This window comes from Caretta caretta, chromosome 8, assembly GCF_965140235.1.
Source record: "Caretta caretta isolate rCarCar2 chromosome 8, rCarCar1.hap1, whole genome shotgun sequence".
Taxonomy (NCBI): Eukaryota; Metazoa; Chordata; order Testudines; family Cheloniidae; genus Caretta; species Caretta caretta.
The window spans coordinates 75,931,298-75,952,875 of record NC_134213.1 but is presented as its reverse complement, the minus strand read 5'-3'; the positions used below and the strand labels follow the sequence as shown (position 1 = coordinate 75,952,875).

General features: G+C 43.3%; 1 protein-coding gene across 5 annotated transcripts in view; it reads right to left on the bottom strand.

The window, feature by feature from the left end:
* TGFBR3 (transforming growth factor beta receptor 3) overlaps positions 1-21,578 on the bottom strand; it is a 180,595-nt gene that overhangs the window by 140,836 nt on the left and 18,181 nt on the right. For all 5 annotated transcript variants that reach the window (XM_048861633.2, XM_048861631.2, XM_048861630.2 and 2 more), the window contains exon 2: positions 17,002-17,181. In XM_048861633.2, the coding sequence (XP_048717590.1) occupies positions 17,002-17,062 (61 nt within the window). In that variant the 5' untranslated portion in view covers positions 17,063-17,181. The remainder of the gene's footprint in view (positions 1-17,001; positions 17,182-21,578) is intronic.

Below are 21,578 nucleotides of genomic sequence, written 5' to 3'. Positions count from 1 at the left end.
CCATTGCATGCATTTATTTTGTTTATATTAAGAGACAATTTAACTGCATTGTTGGAATTAAATGTTCCTGAGATTATCTGAGAGATTAGAAGGCTGGTTGTTTTAAAGTCCAAGTCATTTAAATGCACATGTATATTTTAGAAATATTACAAGCAACCACACACACATTAGGAATACATCACTCAGACGATATATCAACATATTCCTGTGATATCAGAGACACAAGGTCGATGAGGTAATATCTTTTAATAAACCGACTTTTCTTGATGAAACATCCTGGGATATCAACATTTACATTATTGACAACAAAGTATTAGAACTAGGAGAAACAACACGCCCTGACATAAGATAGCAAAAAGTAGGAGTGTCACAGATGTGATCCACTTTATCTCTGGGAAAGAGGGATTATGCTTATTGGGTCACTCTGAAGAATTTGACCCTCGATAGCAACCTCTCACTTAACGGACTATTTCACTGGCTAAAACTGCACCAGCTATGGCTTGCGTGACAAAAATTAAGGATGGAATAACTAATGAAAAGCGGGACTGGGTGCGTGTGGGGAGGGAATACATATGGAAAAGAAATTACTAAATCAAGACAATCAAGCAATCAGGTAGTCAACAGCTCAGCACAAAATCCCGAAAGCTAATTCCTTCGGGGAATCCCAGGAATGAGCTATACGAATCTGAAATCCCCCCAAAAGCTCTTCCACCACTAAATCTTTAAAGATATAGCAACATGTGATCACATCTGAGGCCAACACATGCTGACTCTGGGGGAAATCAGAGATCAAATCTTGAACTCATCCCTACTTGCAAGTACTGGCTGCACTACAGAAGAAGCAGACTGAATCCCCAGGGAAGAGTGCCTCGTGTTATTCAGGAAAAAAGCCTCTCATGTAGTTCATGTGTGCCAATGCATGGGCCAGCACTGAAAAGTTCCCAAAGGAGTCAGCCAGACCTTTCCAGCTGGAGAGAGAACGGCTGTAATCAAAAACACTGAAAGGAGTTGGGGAAATGGAAAGAAAGTGATACCCAGAAGACCCCCCAGAATATAAAGTAATAAACGATCATCTAGTCTCACAGTTTGTCCATTTAGAAAACAAATCCAGCTCTAAGAAATTCTCATTTCTTTGCTCAAGAAAAAGTTAAGACTCTCTTAAGATCACAACAGGTACTTGAACACTCGACCTTTAAAATCATTATTAAGTACAATATTATTTCTTTAGGGAGTCCACAGGCCAGGGAAATAGTGTGGTGCAGTGGAGTGGGTATGGGACTAGGACTTGGGAGACCTGGGTTCTATTCCTGGCTCTACCATGGACCTGCTGGGTGATCTTGGGCAAGTCACTTCATCTCTCTGTGCTCTAGTGGGCATGTGTGGCTGCCAGGCAGTTCATGTAGGCAAAGGAAAACTGTTTTCAAATCAAGAATGTCAGAGTAGCCAATCGATTTGTAAAAGTTGTGCCAATCACACAGGCTCTATGGGTCACTGGCTCTATGGGTCAACACAGCTAGCCCCAGCTAATGAGACACAATAGGTAGGTTTATGCAAGGATAAGGGTCCTGCAACTGGCCCAGATGAACTAACTTGGGCTCACTCGGCTAAAAATCACTGTGTAGACATTTGGGCTTGGGTTGGAGCCAAGATTGGGACCTTCCACCCTGGCAGGGTCTTGGAGCTCAGGTTCCCGACTGAGCCTGAACATCTATACAGTGATTTTTCAGTCCCGGAGTCCAAGCCCCATGAGCCCAAATCAGCTGTCCAGGGCCAACCACAGGTTTATCATCCCTGTGTAGACATACCCAGTGAAGTGAGTGAGCACCCACAATGGGATTCCTCATGGAGGAAATATTTCCTCTGTAAACAAATACCACACACAGTTTTTATGTATAACATTTGCTTAAGGCATTTCAAGTGAAGAAAAAAACAGAAGAAATAGCTGGTTCTGTTATGCCTTTTCTACATACAGAAAGATTTAACAAAGCTAATAAATAGCTCAACACTGAGAAAAGTTTAATTAGAATTCTTTTCTTCTGAATCACGTCAATAAAGTCAAGGATTGGTCTGGTATTCGTAAGTGTTGACTTACGCACATACTTCTCACTGCAGATGTACAGTTGAGATCCTGTAAATATAACATAGGGCTAGAAAATTATACACAGTGGTATCTTAGGCCTGAAACTGGTTTAAGAGATCTGGTTTTGCTTATTTTATATAAAGGGCAGAAGAGAAAGTTTATCAGATTACACAAACAACGGAATAGGATTTTTTGGTGTCATTTTCATGCCATTAATAGCAAAATAATATTTCCAGTAACACTGAACTTTTTGCATTAATAATGTGAATCTACTGCTATTGCAGAGGCTACAGCTGAAGTAAACCAGCTTGCCTCCTAACAAGAAACACTTAGGAAGTATTTAATTAATGCAGTTCAGGAGATTTTGCTCTTAAAAAAGAAAACACATGAAAGAAATTCCCTCTGATAATGCATATTTTAGCCCTCCAACTTCCATCTGTGAAGATATCTGGTATCAGAGAGATCAAACATTAGTGCCTGTAGAAATGAAGGGGAATGCAGGGAACAATATGGACATGAGCACTATTTCAGCAAGAAAAACAACTATTATTGGCCGAGATCCAAAAAGCAATTGAGACGGGTAAGGTTCAACCTACCAATTTCTTGCCAACAGTTTTCTTGCCAATTTTCTCAAACAAGCATCAGTTTTTCAGATTGAGCTTCAATGGTAAAATATACCCTAAAACAATTAATAAATTACTGCTTTGAATTCATTAGCACTATACAATGAAACTCTGCCAGACAGTTTTGGTACAACATTTCAGAGCCTAATTAAATGTACTTTTAAACTGAGGAAAACTGGTACCCAGAATAAGCGTTTTAGGAAGTGTGAAGTTAATGAATCTTTGAACTGCCCCATTCTCTCTAAAGGTCAAGTTTGCCCCAGTGCAGACAGCCCAGACAATTTAAACCTCACTTAAGAGTCCTTACCATGTAACTCAAGCAGTGCATGAGATCTTGTGCAGGCCATATGCACAGGTGCAGGGTCATCCTAAGTGATCTGTTAGGAATGAGTTTTAGTATGGCTCTTCCTAAAAAGTGACGTTTAAATTATGGATGGGACTTTAGACCATAAAATCAATAAAAACTTTTCAGGGCATCATAAATAATTCACAATTTCCCCATTTTTCAAAACCTCTCCATTTTCAAAACCTTTCCCTACCTGAAAGCACAGAGAATTTCTACACTCCTGCAAACATATGCATACACAATTAACTTTGACTAAAAAAAATTAGAGGATGGGAACAAGAAGTCTGGTAATATTTTCATTATACCCTTTGCCATTTTCATGCCTTAAAAAAAATGGAGAAATATGAAGAATTAGGAGATTATTAAATAAAATAGCAGCAGCACTTAATTTGATCCAAGTGAAACCCACACACCTTCTGGATATGGTGTTCTGTCCCATCTAGTGGCACCAAGACCACTTAGAGAGAGATAAAATTAGTCTGCTAACTAGGGTGAGCAGATCGCAAGAGTGAAATATCAGGACAGACTGAGCAAGCACCGGGGGGGGGGGGGGGGCGAGGAGGAGGGTAGAAGAGAGACAGACACAGGTGCACAGCCCCAACTGGAGCCAGAGGCACACTGGTCCACTTGGCCCTGTGCTACCAGTGTGCCTCTTCCTCTTCGGGGTGGGCCTATGTTGCACCACACAGCTCCCCTGCCCAGAGCCCCCCAACAAGCCTTCCACCACAAATGCACAGTGCTGTGCACACACACAGCCCGCCCAGCGCCCCCCTGCCCACTGCCGCCCAGCACCCCACACAGAACCCCCCACTCTCTAGTTTCCCAATACACACAGATTTCCCCTCCCTGCCCTTCCCCACAACTACACAATGCCCCACACAGACCCCCACTGCCCAGTGCCCTGACACACACAGATCTCCCACACTTCCCAGCACCCTCCAACAGGACCCCATTGCCTAGCACCCCAAAACACACAAACCTCCCCCACTGCCCAGCGCCCTCCACGCCCTCACAGCCCAGCACCCTCCCCCCACACCTCCCAGACACTCACTCCACCACACCCTGCCCCCTTTCCTGGCTGCACTCACCAGCCCTGCTGGGAGATCTCTGGCTCCTAGGGTCAGAGCGGCGAGGGGGCTCTCTAGACTCTCCACATGCTGCGTCCGCCACAAGCGCGAGCTCCATGGCTCCCACTCGCCAGGAAAAGCGCCAATGGGAGCTGCCGGAGCCACAGAGCGGGGCTGGCAGGCGCCAGCAGCATGCAGAGCGCCCCTTCCCTCCCCCCAAGAGCCAGAGAGACCTACCAGGGGGTGAGGTGGGGAGTCCCGGCAGTGCTTACCTGGGGCGGCTTCCGTCCTGGGAGGCATCCGGCAGGCAGGTGCCTATGGCTCCTAGGGTCATGGGGCAGAGGGGGTACGGAGGGCTCTCTGCCCGCTCCTGGTGCCTGCAAGCACTGCCCCTGCAGCACACGGCGCTCCTGCCGGCTGCTGTCCGGACGGTCCCGATATCGGGACAAAGGACAAGTCCCCTAAAATCGGAACTGTCTCGATAAAATCGGGATGTCTAGTCACCCTACTGCTAACAGCCAATTGGCTTTTAGCTCATGCTGTAGAGGCTCATACACTAAGCTCCAGAGATCCCAGGTTCGATCCTGCCCGCTGACAAGCGGGGTCTGTCGGCGTTACGCAAGCACTTTACAGACATTAAATTAACCCTCCCATATCCCTGTAAAGTAGGTAGGCAGGCTAACGTGCCCATTTTACAGCTCAACCCCCTCAACAAAAATACTGTGCCCTCTATTGGGAAAAGTCTTCTCACTTTTCAGAGAATTCTCCAGAGTAAACCAAATATAGAAAGAAGAAAATGTAAGCACTTCAGCCTTTTTTGCCTCTTTTCTTCTTCACTGACCTCTGCATTTCCACTTTGACAGAAGTTTTGGAAAAAAAAAAAAAAAAAAGGCACCACTGCATGATGCAAGCTGCTATTTATACCCATCTTGGATGATCACACGTGCCCTAGTGCAGTGGTTCTCAACCAGGGGTACATGTACCCCTGGGGGTACACAGAGGTCTGCCAGGGGGTACATCAACTCAGAAAGCTATTTGCCTAGTTTTATAACAGGCTACATAAAAAGCACTAGCGAAGTCATTACAAACTAAAATTTCATACATACAATGATTTGTTTATACTGCTCTATATACTATATACTGAAATGTAAGTACAATATTTATATTCCAATTGATTTATTTTATAATTATATAGTAAAAAGTAAGCAATTTTTCAGTACTAATGTGCTATGACACTTTTGTCTTGTTCTGTCTGATTTCGTAAGCAAGTAGTTTTTCAGTGAGTCAACTTGGGGGTATGCAAGAGAAATCAGTCTCCTGAAAGGGGTCCAGTCGTCTGGAATGGTTGAGAGCCGCTGCCCTAGTAAAATGGGTATACCACTCTGTGAATGAGCAAAATTATAACACAACACACAGGCACAAGTCTATGTAGCTTGAAGAGGATTTCAAGGTTGAAACAGGTTTTCATAAATCAGGCTGAGGTGGAAGGATCAATAAATATAGACTAAAGCTGGATTTGCTCCTCAATAAATAATAATAAAAAGCCTTTATAGCTGCATAAGCACCAAGCAAATGTTTAGAATCTAATGGATCACAATGAAAATTCTGCCTGAAGGAAGGTGAAAAGTGGAGAAAAGAATAATAAAATAAATAATAAAATAAAAATTTCACTCCCTTTTGGTTCTCAACAACACATTTTTTTTTCAAACAAGGAAAGTAAGGTTTCTTGAAGAGGAAAAAGGGCAAATTCCACAAAACTTTCTGCTGCATAAGCTTTGAATTTCTTCATTCGTGACTCCTTCGGTGTACTACTTTTTCATAATTAACAGGGCTGGAAATATATTCTCAGTTTACCACTTATCCTGCGAGGTAAAATCCCCCTTTTAACAACTGCTTCTTAACAAGTCCCACAATGCAGCAGCTGCCAGATAGATAATGAAACAATAGCTCCACGTTCCATAAATTGTAACAAGTACAACTATCTTTCATGCAATTATATGCAACCATGGCTATTGTCATTTTGGATCAAATTAATCCAATCCCCAATTAAATTCTACTGACTTCAAATGAACCTACACCCAGGAGGAAACTGGCCTAATGTCTTCAAATAACAGAAAACTGAAGAATATCATTTTTGTACTAAAATATATTTTTCCTCAAAATTCATCTTTGCTAGGATACATGGACTGAGGAATTTAAAATTCCATTTATTCTGTCATTAACAAAAGAAGATTCTAGACAGCAAAAAGTCAGTGCAAGACATACATCTGGCACAATGTTGGCACATGCAAATATTATTCCAGTGGAAAAGACAAGAACTGTGGGATCTCAATAACAATTTTAATGAGAACATCATGATAGTGATTGTTTTTCCAACAGCAGATGCTCCATTTCTCATTAAGACGCTTACAACCATATTCCAATTTCTTTTTGGTATTACTGTATGTGTAGCCTGATTTCTCCTCCAGACATTCTATACTGTTTGACAAGCATGCGTGTTCTATACACAGTATTCAGAGCTCTACAGGCTGTCAGTTGTTTGGGCACACCGTGTCATGGGGACTATCTTTAAGTGGTCACATTAAGAAAACAAACAAGACTATCCAGAAGATCCATGGAGACAGACCTACTGAAGAGGCTCAAGAAGTTCTACTGGAAGAATTTATACTATATTTCAAAACACAGAAAATAACCTAAGAGAAAAGGGAATGTCATTCTCCCCGGTGTTCATTTTTTCCTGCATACTGCCATGAACATGGAATAAAATTATGGTTCTCTAATATGGCACCTCATATTATGATGAGGTAACCAGGTTCAAGATGTCCATAGGATGGAGCAAGTAAGGCAGCTGAGGAAATCAGAAGGTATGAAGAGAGATTAATTTAAAAAGTTATGTCCCAAAACACATATGGGCTCACTTTGCACACTTCTGGATTAAGGCAACTGCTTAGGCCCTTTCTTTGAGCTGAGGCAAGAGAAGAATGCCGATTTTTAATTTAATTAATTATGATCTTTGACATTCTTCATCTTAATTTCTCTTATTTCTTAAACTTGAAGGAGAGATGAAGAAAAGGACAGATGAGGAAGGGAAAGGGAAAGAACTTTCACTAAATCAGAGCCTACTCAGGGAGAAGAAGGAAAAAAAAGGGGAGCTACAAGAAAGGACAACATCTCACTGCCCTCTTTCAAATATACAGATGATTTTTTGCATGCTATTTATGAAATGGTTGCATGGTATTTTGAGCTTGTTAAAAAATGAATTACAGAATTTAAGATCATCTATTTCCTGACAAAGATAAGGACAAATGTCACTTTAATTGTAATATACAATTAAAGACACCAATTTTTAGAAATGTAATCCTGAGCTTTTCCCTCTAGAAGTACTGGGTGATACTGTTGGGTGGGACAGTACAATTCAATCATTGCATGCTCTGTTTCCTTCCCTGGGGATTGCACCTTGAGGTGGTGGAAAGGCATGTTTGTTCCAGTGACCCTGAGGGTATACCTATACTGCAAAAAAAAAGTGTTTTTTAGCTTGGGTTACCTAAACCATATTAGCTAATTTGGGTTAAAATAGCAGTGAAGACATGGCTCTTAACTTGGATTAGCAGTTCAAGTTCATATTCAGGCTCCCCTATCAGCTAAAACTCAAATGTCTAGCCTGAGCTAAAAGCTTAGTCGTTGTGTTTTCACCACTATTTTAAACCGAACTAGCTAATGGGATTAGGTAACCATGAGTTAAACACATGCTTCTGCAGTGTAGACCCTGAGAGCTATGCTAGCAGGAGCTTTAACTCCTGGTAGGGACACCCAGCCTGGACAGGTGAAAGAACAGGGAGCAGATGAAAAGCAATCCACTGGTCTTCCCTGTTGGGGGCTGAGCAGTAAGGCAACAACCTAGCCATATATTTAAAAAAAGTTACGGCAACAAAAGGCAGCCATTCCACTTAGGTATGGAAGAGCCTTGTTTGTACCCTAAGCGATGTTTGACAGCATGGAAAGTATTCGGATGGTCTGCTTGGTGTTTATGAGAAGAACTCCACTAGAGTCAGCTCTAATTAAAGTGCCAGACTTTCACGTTTGCTCAAAGTCTCCAATTCAGCAAAGCACTTAACACATTCAGTGTTTCACTGAATCTGCACTTAAGCTCCATCATTGCAGAAGATTGCCTGAAGGGAGCAGACTGCAATATCGTAGCCTTGCTGATGAAGGGAAAATGAATCTGCTGTCTGAACAATTTTAGCTCCTTTTGCACAAATTTTCTTTCCTCTAAAATTGGAAACCCTGTTCCCTTCCCCTATCGTTCAAGTGATGAAATCTTCGCACCATTTGTGGAAAGCCGAATACTGCTTCCAAGTGACTTAAATGAGATAGGACTTGACTCTGTCAAGTAAGTTGTGCAAAGAAAAGAGTTGGGCAATGCCAAAATAATGAGTCTAGAAGACCTGAGTAGAAAACTAAAATATACAGAAACAGGTGAGCAAAACCTTCAATGCTGAAATTGGAGCAGCCATTAGTTCAGAACAGAATTGTCAGACAGATAGATTAACATAATTTGTTGAGGAAGAGTCAATGTGTTTTTTGTAAAGGGAAATCATGCCTCACCAATCTACGAGAATTCTTTGAGGGAGTCAACAAGCATGTGGACAAGGAGGAATCCAGTGAATAGAACACAGATTTTCAGAAAGCCTTGACAAGGTTCCTCACCAAAGGCTTTTAAGCAAAGTAAGTTGTCATAGGGTAAGAGGGTAGGTCCTCTCATGGACTGGTAACTGGTTAAAAGATGGGAAACAAAGGGTAGGAATAAATGGTCAGTTTTCAGAATTGAGAGAGTTAAATAGTGGTGTCTCCCAGGGGTCAGTCCTGGGATCAGTCCTATTCAACATATTCATAAACAATCAGGAAAAAGGGCAGGGGTGCCATTTGGGGTGGGGGTGGGAGGGGCAAGGGAAGGCTCTAGCCTCATACTCCCCCCACCAAGTTTCGTTGGGGAGGTCTACTTATCCTAGCCCCAGACAGAGCTCTTAACTGCAAGGCAGCTTGAATGTGATACGTGATGAGTTTGGAAGCTGGGAGCAGCACAGCCTTTGTGGCAGGGAGTTTGTTTATAAACAAAGGCAGAGTGATACGATAACAAAAAGCTTGTCATTAAAGTAAATTAAGGATCGTTAAATGCAGGGCCAGCTCCAGGCACCAGCGAACTAAGCAGGTGCCTGGGGCAGCAAATGTAAAGGGGCGGCAGGACGCCGGGCTCTGGGGTGGCAATCGGCCCGCGGCAGCGGGAATTTGGTGGCCGCTCCGTCACAGCACATTTCGTGCTCAGCGGCAATTTGGCAACGGGGACGCGACTCTTCTTTGGTCACCGGCGGCAATTCGGCAGCCGCACCATCACTCCGCCTCCCCGTTCGGCGGGCAGGATTCCGCCTCCCCGTTCTCCGGCGACTCGGGTTTTTTTGCCGCTTGGGGCAGCAAAAACACTGGAGCCGGCCCTGGTCAGATGATCCTGAAAGCACTGCCCGGCACTCCAGTTAAAAGATAGGGAACAAAGGGTAGGAATAAAAGGCGAAAATGGAGAGAGTTAAATAGTGGTGTCTCTCAGGGTACTGTACTGGGACCTACTCAACATATTCATAAATGATCTGGAAAAAGGGGTAAACAGTGAGGTGGTAAAATTTGCAGATGATACAAAACTACTCAAGATAGTTAAGTCCAAAGCAGACTGCGAAGAGCTACAAAGGGATCTCACAAAACTGGGTGCCTGGGCAACAAAATGGCAGATGAAATTCAATGTTAATAAATGCAAAGTAATGCACATCATTTAAGAAGGAAAGATCTGAATGCCTGCCTACCTCACAACTTATTCATTTTTTTCCACCAATTTGTGTCCTTCACCTTACTATGGAAGGACTTTCTGTTAGACCAGTGGTTCCCAAACTTCAACAGCCCGCGAACCCCTTTCACTAAATTGTGAAATCTCGTGAACTCCCTCCTAAAAATGAATATTTCCAAGGATTTAAGTTTAACTTTCCTCCGCACTCTGTGGGACTCCTGGTGCTGGATCCCGTTGACTGCCCCGGTCAACTGAGCTCCACTGAGCTCGGGCTGCAGGTCCCGCTGTCCGCCGGGGCTCGGGCTGCCAGCCCCAGCTGCCTGGCCCCACTCTTCCTGGGGCTTGGGCTGCCAGCCCCATGCAGAGCACTGGGGTTTGGGCGGCTGGCTCCCCCACTGACTGAGGCAGGGCTCGGGCTGCCAGCCCCAACTGCCCTGCCCCGCTCTCCCTGGGGCTCAGGCTGTCTGCCCTGCAACTGGGTCCCACCTGCTGCCTCCAATGCCTGGGGTCCTCTGGCTGCCATTAGTGAAATTTTTCTGGTAAACCCCCTGTAACGTTCTGCGAACCCCAGTTTGGAAACCACTGTGTTAGACTCTATTGAGGCCTGGATTGCTTCTGCAACTACAGCATATAGGGACAGCGGGAAGTTCCTCTTGAAAGAAGGATGGCAAGATATGGACTGTTTATTCCTACTGTTACACACATTTCTGCGGTGGCCCATCACCACAGTGATGGGGGCTCAGATCCAAGATTCGTGTTCACATAAATGCAGGCAACCTTACCAAAGATGGAGTGTCGTATCCAACGGGACTTGAGAAAGTAAACAGCAAGCAAGCAAAGTGCTTCTCAAGTATGAGGTTATTTAGAAGAACTAATGAAGCAATTTAAAAAAGGGATGTTGAGAACCAATTTAGGAAGAAAGGCAGTTTTTTAGCTAAAAATCTTAAAGGGCAGCTTGAACCAGCATATGTGAACAAGTCTCTAACGGGGAACCTATAACAAGTCTTTGGCTGTCTAGTTACTATCCATTTCTGTCTCCAAACCCCATCTGTCTTCCTGACCACAACTGTGCCAATTTGGCACAGGGGAAGGGGCACTACCAAACACTGAAGAATCTAGAGGCAGTGCACAGGTATAGGTACAGCCAGTGTTAATTGTCAGAGTGCCATGGACTTTAATGGAGTTATAACAATTTACACAAGCTGAAAAAATCTGCCTCACGGCTTCTGAACGGATGTCTCTGGCCTCTGCAGATCCATAAGATGTAGGAGACTAAACCTCCCCTTGTTTTTCAGGAGATTAAATCACCCCCCAATTGAACGAGAAAGTGGAAACACCAGGAGGTCAAACTTTAAAAAAAAAAAAAAGTTTTCTGTCTCCTCGCATAAATAACCACCTTAGTGGATGATTTGGCCCTCAGAGTTTGCAGCATCTATTCTTTTCTGTTCACCTCTGTTAAGTCATTTCATCACCATATACCCAACTAACAAATATTTGCCAGATGGTAAAAGAAATGTGGCTTAAATCAAAGACTGAAACCAATCACACTGATAACTCATTGTGAATAGCTGTACTCCTAAAGGCTATAGAGCCAAACTTGCTTATGAGGTTATCCAAGATTGTGTTGTTTGCACTTGTAATTATTTATGTGGAGTTCCTACAATCCATTCCAGGCTGCTAGATCTTTGTTTATCCTCACTTCAAAGGTAAAATTCTTTTAGACAGCCAGGTAGTTTGGCAGCAACTCACTACTCTGCCTTCAACAAAGGAGTCCAGGATTTTCCATGGTAAAAAAATAATTTTTTTTTTTTTTTAAACAGAAATCCAGGTTTTCCTCCCAGAGCTTTTACCTAAAAGCCAAAGACCATAAACAAATGATTAAAAACAATGTTTGCAAACTAGAAGTAAGGTGTGATTTTGGTAAGCATCCACAGACACATCTGGGTAGTAAAAAGGGATCCAGAAATGGGTATATACCCTCTTGGATATTACATGGATCAATTCCAATGCAGTATTTGCAAAATTTATATAACTATCTATCTATGAGCTAGAAAAACACATGGAACATATGCAGTGTTATAGCTTAGATCTGAATTGATTCTCCTGCACACCATGACATCCTTCTCATTTTTCTTTTTATGTTACTAACCTGCATGGCATTTGGGGCACAATTAACACTGGTACCCTTCAGGGCAAGAATGGAAAAAAATCAGTAGTCATTTAAGCAGAGTCAGTCAGTCTAGAATTGCCCCATTTTATCCATATCCAAAATGCAACACTGCTGAAAATAAGAGAAAACAGGTCAGCATCAGCAAGTGTGTCAGCAGCACAGAAGTAAATGTAGGCCTCCTGTGCTTCACAAAGAGGTGTCCTCTTCTATGCAACTTCACCATTTAAGAACACTATAAGGGCAGAGAAACTCTAGCTGGGGAAAAAATTCAGTGTGTACCAGATATCTCCTCAGGGAGGTGGCATGCTGCCCCCTGCCTCACTTATCCTTCACCACAGGGACAAAGGGAAATACTTTTACCAATATATTTCTTATTTATATTTCTGCTATCAGGAAGAACTGAACATAAAGGACCCAAGCCTGAAAAAACTCTCTCAGTATAGAGCCCCTAATGATTTCACGAGCCAGCTTATGCCACTGACACTCTCATAGCAGAGATACATTATGCTTCTTTGCCATGTTGTTCCTTTGGGCACATACGTATGGAAAACCTCTGTCTTGCCTACAGTTTTTCCTACCAGCACCATAATACTATATCTTTATATTTAAAAAACACTATTTGATATTATAGCTCTAAAGGCTCAGTGCTGCCCACGGAAAACCTCTTAGAAAGCTCTATTTTAAAAAATATAGTCTATTTCTATAGATCTTTCCCCTTAATTTTAATTATTCTAAGGGATATTTGACTGAAAACATTATTTTTGTTTCATAAAAGCACCTGCTCGTGGGTCTCATTTCTAACCTGCAAACTCCTCTGTAAGTGACATGAAAATCAGTTGGTTTGGAAGTTATCCTGGCATAGACAGATGAATGGCGAAGGCAGAAAAAGCCACAGGAGGGTGTTAGCATATGCCAAGGTTGCCATGCCTCAACTGAACACTGACTAGTACATAACTGGAACAGTCTAGCTCACCTGTGTGGTGTTACTGTTAAAACAGGTATTACAGTTCTAAGAATGTATTTAGACTTCATGGAATGCTTGTGAGTTGCTGCATGCATTAATCTCACTTATGACCTCTGTATCCCATACTTCAACATAATATAGGACCATTTGTATTGTAAGCCTCTGCAGTTATGGAAATCAGCAGATAGGAGAGAGACATTCATTAGTGTGAAATGCTGGCCAGCCCCGCAGAGAAGGCCCACCAGCACCTGATGTTCTATAATAGTTCATGTAAGAGGACAAAAAGACTGTTGATTACTCTCATCCAGTCCCATAGTGAGGAGATGTGCAAATGAATTTCTCCCGCCAGCTAAGCTGGTAGTTCAGAGAAGGGGGAAAAGGGAATAAAAATCCCTGGCAAAGAGAAACCCTCTCTATGCTGCTCGGTCTCTGGAGGGTAAGGTTTTCTACGCATAAAGTAAGACCTCCCCAGTGTTTAGCCTGGGTTAGCCCTAAGGGACATATGGAGCTTGCTTATTACAGATGTTTCTATTACCTTTTGAAACATAAGACTAACTCATTTGAGTGTGTTTACCTGCTTTAACCTCGTAAATAACTCGTTTCCTTTTCCTAGTGAATACATCTTTAGATTGTTTTCTGTGTGAGATCTAAGGGGCAACAGACCTGGGAGAAGTGACTATCCCTTGAGACTGGGAGTAACCTGAATATGGCTGTGATTTTTGGTGTAAGGGACTAGCTACAACAAAGGCAAGCTTGCCTTGGTGAAAGGTAGATTGGAGTACCTATGATTCCACAGCTAGGCTGTTAGTGCCTGAGGAGTTTACACTTGATAACTGGTTGGTAAAATTTAAGTATAGACCTTACAGCCAATCTGGTGTATGCGCCCTGCTTCTCAACAGTCTGCCCTGAGGTTGGTATTCATACTCTTGAGCCATTGCAGGACAACTTGATAGAGGGAAACAGATCCCACAAAACCATTTCTAGCCTACCTACTCTCCCACTCCAGATTCAAGCTCTGAGTGAGGAAAAAGCAGCTGCTAAATTCCTGGGCAATAGCAATTTTGCTCTTTCATGAAAAAGCAAAGAGAAACAAGGAAAAGAGAAAAAATAAATCGACAAAGAAGTTTCAAGTTGGACAGATATTCCAACATTCCCATGAGGTGTGAATGACTTTTTAATACTGATACTGAGTCTGCTATCACTATATTTGGTAGTGCTCTTAGTTAATATCAGCATTGGGGTGTTGGTTATGCTTGGATTAGTAAATTGTCCCTTTGCCAGAAGACATGTAAACGAATTGCCAATACGATTAATAAGAAATAAAATCAACAAGTCAGATTTAGATACTGGCACTTTTTTAAAAGTAGGTTTCTTTCTTTTTAGAACAGTTATGATTTTCTCTAATAAGCCGTTATCCTTTTCCCCATCCCACATCGGCACTCATATCCTCATCTCCACATGCAAACATGCTCACAGACACATCCCATATTGCTCATTAAGATCACTGCAGAATCTTAGCATCAAGTACTATTAAATAATCAGAGTTACTAATACTGACTGGATGCTTACAGTGTAGCTCAGCCCTGGACAAAGTCCCTAAAGGTCTGAGGGCATTCTTGAAACAGCATTATTTTCCATGTAATTGATGAAAGGAAGCCAGATGGCAACGTACTTGATTGCTTAGACATGTCTCTTCTAAAGTTGGTAATCTTTTCCACAATGAGGACATCCCAAATTTAAACAAGTCATATGTCCAGTCTCCCCACTACCTCATTTTGACTGGCTGCATCTCTGTTTGCCACTCCCCAGTGATCAGTTTTGGACAATATTCTTGCATGTGAGGACGACACAAAGCAAAGGGTGCCTCACTAAGGAGGGACAACTTCAAACATACCTAAATTTAGTGGACTTTTCAGATTATCACTTGCAGAAAATGCGTGTGTGTGTGTGTGTTTATATAGAGACGTGAACCTTCAGATCTTTTTATTGCTGCATTTGGATGATGTTGTAACACACTAGTTGAGAAGTATTTACATGGGACAAAAGATGGAGCAGATCCAATTCCTATAAATGGGAATGTATCTCCCGTGTCTATACAACTCCTGCTAACTTTAATACAATAGTCACCATTAAAAGTCTTTACAGCCATCCTTTAAAATAAACAGTGTTCTCCATACCAAGTATATGCCCTAACCCTGCAAACATTAAGTCCATACATAACCCCAGCAACCCTGTAGAAAGGGCTTGAAAAATTTACCCAGGACCTAATAGTCCAAGGATTAAGCCTACTCCCCAGACAGAAATATGCTAGTGCCTGAGCTGGTCAGATACTCACTCCTACAGGAACTTCAGGCCCAAGAACTCCCAAGTAACTGAACTCCTCACCTCCAATTCATACTACACATACAGTGCGCACACGCACACACCCCACACGTTGTAATTCACGTGTATTATGAGAGCCTAGAGGTCTCAACCAGAATTGGGGCCTCATTTACTAGGCGCTGTAAAAACATATAAAGACACAGTCTCAAAGATCCTTATTGGCCCCAACCCTAACCCCAGCTTGGGGATACTTACTGGCTCCAACCCAAAACTCTAGCTTAGGGAGCCTGCCAACCCCAACCCTAACCAAAGCCCTGACTGGCTTAATTTGCCCCAACCTACTCCATCCCACCAACAGATGAATTTATTCTCAGTTTGCACACCAAATCTTCTTTTTGATTAGCAAGAACATCCTTCCTCCAGTGTACTCTGCTGGGGTGACAAGGTCGTTTTGGCAGGATCCTCCCACACATGCACTGGGTGACTGACCATCTGTCCTCTCATCCTGGGATACCTGCAAAGATGGTCACCCTGAGAGCACAGCTGCCATGTCTCATAAGGGTATGTCTTCCCTGGGTTTTAGCCCAACCTCTCCCCACCATCCACACAGAAAAACCTCTAACCAGATTAGGAGGTGCTTTAAACCTGGGCTATCTTAAACAGCTGAGGGGGGTTAGTTAGAGCCTGTTTCAACTCAGTCTGGAACCAGCAAATTTTGCAGTTGGAACACAGGCAAAAATAAAAAAAAAAATTACTCAAGTGTTGATAGTTCCTAATTCCCCCGCCAATGACAGACCAGTTCTCCTGCAATTGAGACAACTGACTGGGAAAGAATCCTAGAACACTGCAGTACAAAGGACCATGGGATATGCCCCCAAACACACATGGGCAAGTGCAGAAACAGTGAGGACACAGTAACATAAGTAGAACTTCGTTGAGGGGATGCTTGCAACTGGACTAGACTAATCTGATTGCTCAGACCCAGGTGCCAACCAACCAGGCTAACCACCAATGAAGACACACACTAACAGTGGCAACAGCACAGGAGCTGTCTCTCTGCAGACTTAGGAAGACATTGATGCACTGTTTACAATTAGTCCACGTTTGGAAAGATTTCTTCAAAACCCAGAAACTTAATTCTTTTTTAAATGAAAGCTTAGATTCTGCAGAAGTTGATAGCACTCACCCACACAGATTCCTACTGGCCCTGGACAAGACAATTTTTTCGAGTCTTGGTCATAGGGATTACCATAAATATTGCCACTGACATAATAAATCAGTAAAGCATCTTAGAAATCCTATATAGACAAAATTATAACAGAATGAATGCCAGTGAATATTAACTATTTGAAAATAATTTAGAGTCTAACAGCAACCATAAGTAAGAGGGCTCCATTACAGAAGCAGTTATTTCTCATCAAATACTCATACCAGAAAGTACTATCACAATAATACATTATTGCTTTATATCTGCAATTAGATTCTACATGAGTCTTAGCTGACCTAAATTCTTCTAGCATGAACATCTATTTTTGATCAATAATTCCAAATGCACACAATGAGTTACAATGCACACATGATTTACATAATGCCACCTACCTGCAGCTGCTAAACACAAAATCATCAAAGCAAACACTGGAATCACACAACTTGAAGTCATTTTTGCAACACTGGGTCTTCTCAAATCAACTCCTTTTGTAGCTCTTCATGTAGACATGCTTCCTTTGAAATCAGTGGTATATGCTTTGAAATCAAGTCTTCCAGACTTTTAATTGCCTACTGAGAGAAAAAAATACATTTTAATAGAAATATGTCTTACAGAAATGTCCTCATCTATTTAAAATTATATCTTTTTTGTATCATATCTAACAAAACAGAGATATTTCTTAGAGAATTATACAAGTATATTTTACACTGCTGAATATCCTAAGTACCAAAAGGGACACTAAGCACATAACTAATCTTTTCCCCTTTCGTTTTTCTACCTTGTCCATCCTCCCAAAATAATCATACCAGCTATGTCCTGTTCCAAACAGAAGGACACAGCTAGAATTGGAGTCCTGCTGAAGCCCAGAAGACGCCCATATGGTCTCAAGTAAATTTATTTTAAGTATGCAAATTTCTTTGGGTCACTGAAGTCAGAAGATATATTACCCAATCTTAAGAATATCATGAGAGGAGTTGCCCACACACAGTTTATAAGTAACACAGCAACTCTGACTTGCATTTCTAAATTGGCACCACAAACTCGAAAACCATTTGAAAGATCCTGAAACTAAAACATTTGTTAGAGTAAACACAAAAACCCCTAAACCTACAACTAACATAATATACTTTTACAAGAGAAAGTAGAATGCCCCTACCCTATACTGGCTCTCTTTCAAGCAGCTAGCTGCCCAGAATAAGGGCATGAAATTACACTATAAAATTAGATCAATTTTATAGAAGTCAATCTTTAGAAAACAATTTTGGACAGTCGATTGTGTATGTCCCCACTAAGCGCAGTAGGTCAGCGGAGCGTGTCCTCAATACTGTGGCTAGCATCGACTCACTGAGTGGTGCACTTTCGGTAGCTATTCCACAGTCCCCGCTCCTGACTGGAATTCTGGGTTAAGCTCCCAATGCCTGATGGGGCAAAAACATTGTCACGGGTGGTTTGGGGTACATGTCATCAGTTTCTCCTCCCTTTTTCCCTCCCTCCTTGAAAGCAACGGCAAACAGTCATTTCGCGCCTTTTTTCCTGGGTTATCCATGCAGACGCCATAGTATGACGAGCATGGAGCCCGCTCAGCTGCACACTGCTGTTGTGAGCATTGTGAACACCTTGCACATTATCCTGCAGTATGTACAGAGCCTGGCTAGGAGCCGCCAGCACGAGGAAGACTGTGAGGAGGACATAGACACAGACATTCCTGAAAGCATGGGCTGTGACAATTAGGACATCATGGCAGAAGTGGGGCAGGCTGATACAGTGGAACGCCGATTCTGGGCCTGGCAAACAAGCACAGACTGGAGGGACCGCATAGTGTGGCGGGTATGGGATGATTCCCAGTGGCTGCGCAACTTTTGTGGGCGTAAGGCCACTTTCATGGAACTTTGTGAGTTGCTTTCCAGCCGCCCTGAAGTGCAGGAATACCAAGATGAGACCTGCCCTGATAGTTGAGAAGCGAGTGGTGATAGCCCTGTGGAAGCTTGCAATGCCTGACTCCTACCAGTCAGTTAGGAATCAATTCGGAGTGGGCAAATCTACCATGGGGGCTGCTGTGATCCAAGTAGCCAAGGCAATCAATAACCTTCTGCTAACAAGGGTAGTGACTCTGGGAAATGTGCAGGTCATAGTGGATGGCTTTGCTGCAATGGGGTTCCCTAATTGAAGTGGGGTGAAAGATAGAATGCATATCCTGATCTTGGCACTGCACCTCCTTGCCAAATAGTACATAAACTGCAAGGGGAACTTCTCAAGGGTGCTGCAAGCACTAGTGGATCACAAGGGACGTTTCACCAACATCAACGTGGGAAAGTTGGGAAAGGTGCATGATGCTCGCATCTTTCGGAACTCCAGGCTGTTTGAAAAGCTGCAAGAAGGGACTTTCTTCCCAGACCAAAAAATTACCATTGGGGATGTTGAAATGCCAATAGTTATCCTTGGAGACCCAGCCTGCCTCCTGCTCTCAAGGCTCATAAAGCCGTACACAGGCAGCCTGGACAGCAGTAAGGAGCAGTTCAACTATAGGCTGAGCAAGTGCAGAATGGTGGTAGGAAGCTCCCCCCTCCTCGCCTCCTTCTCCTCACCCCCAGTGCACCACGTCCCTGCTCTTCCCCCTCCCTCCCAGCACTTCCTGCCACCTAACAGATGTTTGGAGGCGCTTAGGACTTTCCATGAGGGAGGGGGAGGAGCGGGGACGTGGTGCGCTCAGGGGAGGAGTCGGAGAAGAGACAGGGTGGGGTGGGGATTTGGGGGAAGGTGGTGGAATGGGAGCAGAAAAGGGGCAGGGCTGGGGTTGGAAAAGGCGGGGTGGGGCAGGGACTGAGGGGAAGGGGTGGAATGGGGGCCGAGAAGAGAGGCGGGGCAGGGGCAAGGCCAGGGGTAGGGCAGGAGTCGAGCACCCATAGGGCAGAGGGGAAGTCAGTGCCTATGATCTGGGATGGCTCCTGGAGGCCAACACCATCGAATTAGACAGCGCTGTGTCTGCACTACCCCAAACTCGACCCAGGAAGGTTGATTTTAGCACTACTCCTCTCGTTGGGGAGGAGCATAGCAGTTGATTTTAAGAGGCCTTTAGGTCGGTGGAAGGGGTTGGTTGTGCAGCCGCATTGCTTATAAAATCGACCTAACGCATCTAAATTCGACCTAACCTCGTAGTGAAGACCAGACCTAAGAATCTGAAGTCAGCAAGAAGGGAACTGGAACGCTGATAACGTTCAATCAAATAAAGCAAATATATTTTATTTCACTAGCAGCCTTCTCAAAATACAAAATGACAGAAGATACCTCAGCAACCACCAATAGATTACTATAAAGCAATGTAAGGTCTTAAAAATAACCCCCACAAACTGGGTGATAGAACAGAACAGAGCTGAGCTGACAGAGAATTCCAAACTGAAGACTAACTCTTCGTTAGTCAATGTTTCTCTATGGCTCTCAATTCATTCTTCAATTTCTTCCTCAAGGATGTTGACGAAGCCATCACTACCCACTTGCCTGGCCACCTGAACAATGTGTTTCACTTCTTTGTCAATGGTCGGGAAACTGTTAAAAATCATTCACACATTCTTTCCATAGGTTTCACCAACATGCATTGACTGTTTCAGGCTTGATTGCATCACTTATATTAAACATTCAATGGATGTAACTGGCAATGTTGAAGGACTTCCAACACTCCATCACATTAAGATTGGGATCAGCATCCATACTGCTACGTATCCATGAGAACGTAAGCCTCGTGTACGTGGCCTTGAAACAGCGAATCATGCCTTGGTCGAGAGGTTGGAAGATGGAGGTGGTATTGGGGGGGGGCACGAGGGGGGAGAAAGACTACTTCAATGTCGTTATGGGCAAACTGGAGTGCTGCAGGGTGGCCAGGAGCATTGTTTACGATTAGCAAAACTTTAAAAAGTCAAGTCCTTTCTCTTCTCTTTAAGGTACCATTTGACCTCTGGAATGAAATGCTTGTGGAACCAATCCAGAAGCGATGCTGCCGTCACCCAAGCCTTTTTATTTGATTGCCAGAACACAGGCAGGAGATTTTTTGTTCTTGCCTTTTACAGCACAGGGATTTGCAGCTTGTAGAGCAAGCCCGGCTTTATTAAATGCCCAGACACATTGCCACAAAACAGTGTCACACTGTCTTTAGCTGCTTTGAAGCTAGGGGCTTGTCTTTCTGATTTTGAAGTGTAAGTGCGGTTGGGCATTTTTTTTTTCCAGAAGAGCCCAGTCTCGTCAGCATTAAAAACTTGTTCCGGAAGATAGTCCTTTTCTTCTCTGATTTTCTTTAATTGTTCGGGGTAGGCCTTTGCCGCCTCTTCATTCACAGATGCAGCTTCACCAGTAGTCTGCACGTTTTTGAAGTTGAAGCGGTTCCTAAAAAACTGTTAAGCCAACCTTGGCTGGCTTTGAATTCCTTCTCATCAGAAAGCTGTCCCTCTTTGGTGGGAGGTTGGAACAGCACAGAGAGGCTAAGAGCCTTTTCTCGCAACGTGTTGCCATCGATAGGCACATGTTTACAGTTCATGTCTTCCAGCCATAAGTTTAATGCTTTTTCAGTCTTCACTAAAGTCTTATCACGCACCTGGTTCGTCACCTTAGCAGTTATTGGAGCACTTGATGCCACGGCTTGACGAATTGCTCTCTCTCGAATCTTGATGGCACGGATGCTAGATTTGTTGCGGCCACATTTACGCACCACGCTGGAGACCGACATACCGCCAGTTATTCCTCCTGCGTTGGAACAGATCACTGTTTCTTCAGTTGAGCACCAGATGAAGTAGTTGGCTTGCATTTAGGGGTCATGTTGTACGAAAAATATGTACAGTATCTTTAAACACTAGAATCACACTCAGCGCAGCAAGATGCTCACACTATGAAAGGCACATAGGAACTGAGACTGACTGAGGGAACAGCAGATTCATGTCTCCCATCTCATGCTCACTCCGAGGCATATGATCATTGAATGGGA